Source organism: Guillardia theta, assembly GCF_000315625.1.
Source record: "Guillardia theta CCMP2712 unplaced genomic scaffold GUITHscaffold_34, whole genome shotgun sequence".
Taxonomy (NCBI): domain Eukaryota; class Cryptophyceae; order Pyrenomonadales; family Geminigeraceae; genus Guillardia; species Guillardia theta.
In genome coordinates, this window is record NW_005434640.1 from 247,374 (window position 1) to 249,713 (window position 2,340).

At 57.1% G+C, this 2,340-nt stretch overlaps 1 protein-coding gene across 1 annotated transcript; it reads right to left on the bottom strand.

Annotated features, from left to right (window-relative positions):
• Positions 1–1,178: 1,178 nt before the first annotated feature.
• Positions 1,179–2,227, bottom strand: GUITHDRAFT_138820 (hypothetical protein; the record flags this gene model as incomplete). The annotated part of the gene is made up of 4 exons (XM_005832519.1): positions 1,179–1,199; positions 1,286–1,447; positions 1,881–1,970; positions 2,018–2,227. 4 exons carry the CDS (start codon positions 2,225–2,227, stop codon positions 1,179–1,181), a joined length of 483 nt encoding a protein of 160 aa, XP_005832576.1.
• Between the last annotated feature and the right edge of the window lie 113 nt (positions 2,228–2,340).

Sequence of the window (2,340 nt, forward strand, 5' to 3'; positions counted from 1 at the left end):
AGTCTCCGCTATCCCAGCACGATCATTCACCTTGGCTGCTTCCCGCTCCCGCTGCTGGGCCTTGCGCTCCTCCCTCAGCTGCTCTGCTCGAGCCAGCGCCTCCTTCCTCTTCGCTGTGAATGCCGCGATCTCGGCACTGCGCTCCTCCGCCGTCTTCCCCATCACCCCGAACGAGCTCCTCCTTGATGCCGAGCTCATGCTGACCTTTGTGCTCCTGACAGTGTGCTCCTGCTCGACGACCAGTGCTCACAGCAGCGTCTTCAACAGTCCTCCTCCTCTGTCTCTCTCTCTGTCTCTGTCTCTCTCGCTCTCCTCCTCCTCCTCTCCTCCTCAAGCTCGTCCCGCCTTATCTGACTGCAGTGGCGGGCGGCATTTCCTTGACGGGTAACCCTCATCCCCTCCTCGACCCAGAAAGCAAAGTCAGAACAAACCCAACCAGGTACGAATACGATGAGAGGGAGAGGGAGAGGGAGAGGGAGAGGGAGAGGGAGAGGGAGAGGGAGAGGGAGAGGGAGGAGGGAGGAGGGAGGAGGGAGGAGGGAGGAGGGAGGAGGGAGGAGGGAGGAGGGAGGAGGGAGGAGGGAGGAGAAAACACTATGAAGAAGGGAGTAGGAAAAGCAGAGGGAGGGGAGGGACACAAGTTGACACCTTTCTATGATGTCATGGGTCCCATCAGTCGAGCCATCGTTGACAACGATGAGCTGCTTGCACTCGTTACTTCCTTCTCCCCACACCAGCGCTGAGCTCAACGACTCGCCTCGAAGTCTCCCAAAGTTTGTCTCCGGATGCTGGCGATCGCTTCCTCCAAGAAGTCTTCTGCATTGCGCGCAGGCATGACAACTGAGACAGATAGAACACCTCCATTCGCATCCTTTCCATCCTCATCACACGCTGTTGGCTCTTGGTTGCATCTCTTCTTCCGAAGGTACAGTCCGCCTACATGTACGCTCCGAACGTCTGTGACGAGATATCTCTCTTCATTCATCTCAAAATCCTTGTCAAGAAGCAATCTCAGACTCTCCGTCCCGCAATCTTGCTGCAGCAAGCTCTTGATGTCACAATCCCTGTCTTTCATCTGCTCTGATTGATGACGATGTTGATTTTGTTGACGATGCTGTTGTTCATCATGTTGTTGATGATCGTGATGACGACGACGATGTTGTTGTGGATCATCCTGATCAATCTCGACCTCCACACATCTGTCATACACCGGGTTCGAGTAGATGCTCTGCACTCTGTTGATGGTGACAACTACCATACATCTCCTTGCACATGCCCCCCTTACCTCTTCGACAACCTTCCCCTGTTCCTGACTTCCTTTCTGTCTCTCATACCACAACGTGAAGCCCTCCTTGTAGATCTTGTTCCCGTTTACCTCCAGCCGGTTTGGATGACCAATGTCGTACAAATCTCCACATTCGGCAAACATCTTCATCATCTCCAGAAGCTGAAAGCACAAGAAAGATTCACAAAGTCACACTGACAGCAAACTTCAAGTTTTTCTGCTCACCATCTCCCTCCTGTACAAAGTCCCGCAGAGATCAAAGGGGTAGTTCCAATCATGGCTACCGTCTCCTCCTCGAAACCAAACAAGGTCCGGCCCGAGTCCGAAGAGCCTGAGGGGGCAGCGATGTCAGAGGAAGGACGAGGAGGAGGCGAAGAATGGCAGAGCGGGGGGCGAGAAGTCGGAGAGAGGAAGGGTAGTCCGGAGGGAAGGGTAGTCCGGAGGAGGAGGTACGAGGGGAAGGGGAGGAGGAGGAGGACGAGTGAAGCTGCCTGGGTTGTCTCTGTCCCCTGCTAGCAGGATGGCAGAAGCTCAGGCCGGGGTGCAGGCGCAAGTGAACGCAAGACATGCTGCTGTTGACGTCCAGGGCCCTTACGGCATGCGCAAGAGGGAGAGAGGAGCAGAAGAGCACGTCGTCCACTCCGAACATGACCGAGCTTCGTGCTCCATGGAGGATTCCCCGAAGCTGCAGGAGGCAGACGGTGAGCTGGGGACGGGAGGCTTCCTGCTCACCTGCTGTTCGAAGCTCTCCTCCTCTACGAACTTCGCTCGAGGATGCGCACGCTGCACTTGCTCGTACCCTTCCCTGTACTCCTCCTCCACCTTGACGAGGACCGTAATGTCCAGTTCGACCCCAGCTGCGTGCTTGACGAGGGTGCGGAGGTACTCGCTGAGCTGGAAGGGACGAGACTTGCTGAAGACGACGACGGAGACGGACGCCATGGCAGGGAGGAGGCGATGCTTGCGGTGGAAGAGGAGAGGGAGGGAAGGGGGAGAGGGGGGGAGAGGGGGGGAGGGGGGGAGGGGAGGGAGTGGGGGTGGGGTGGGGAGGGGGG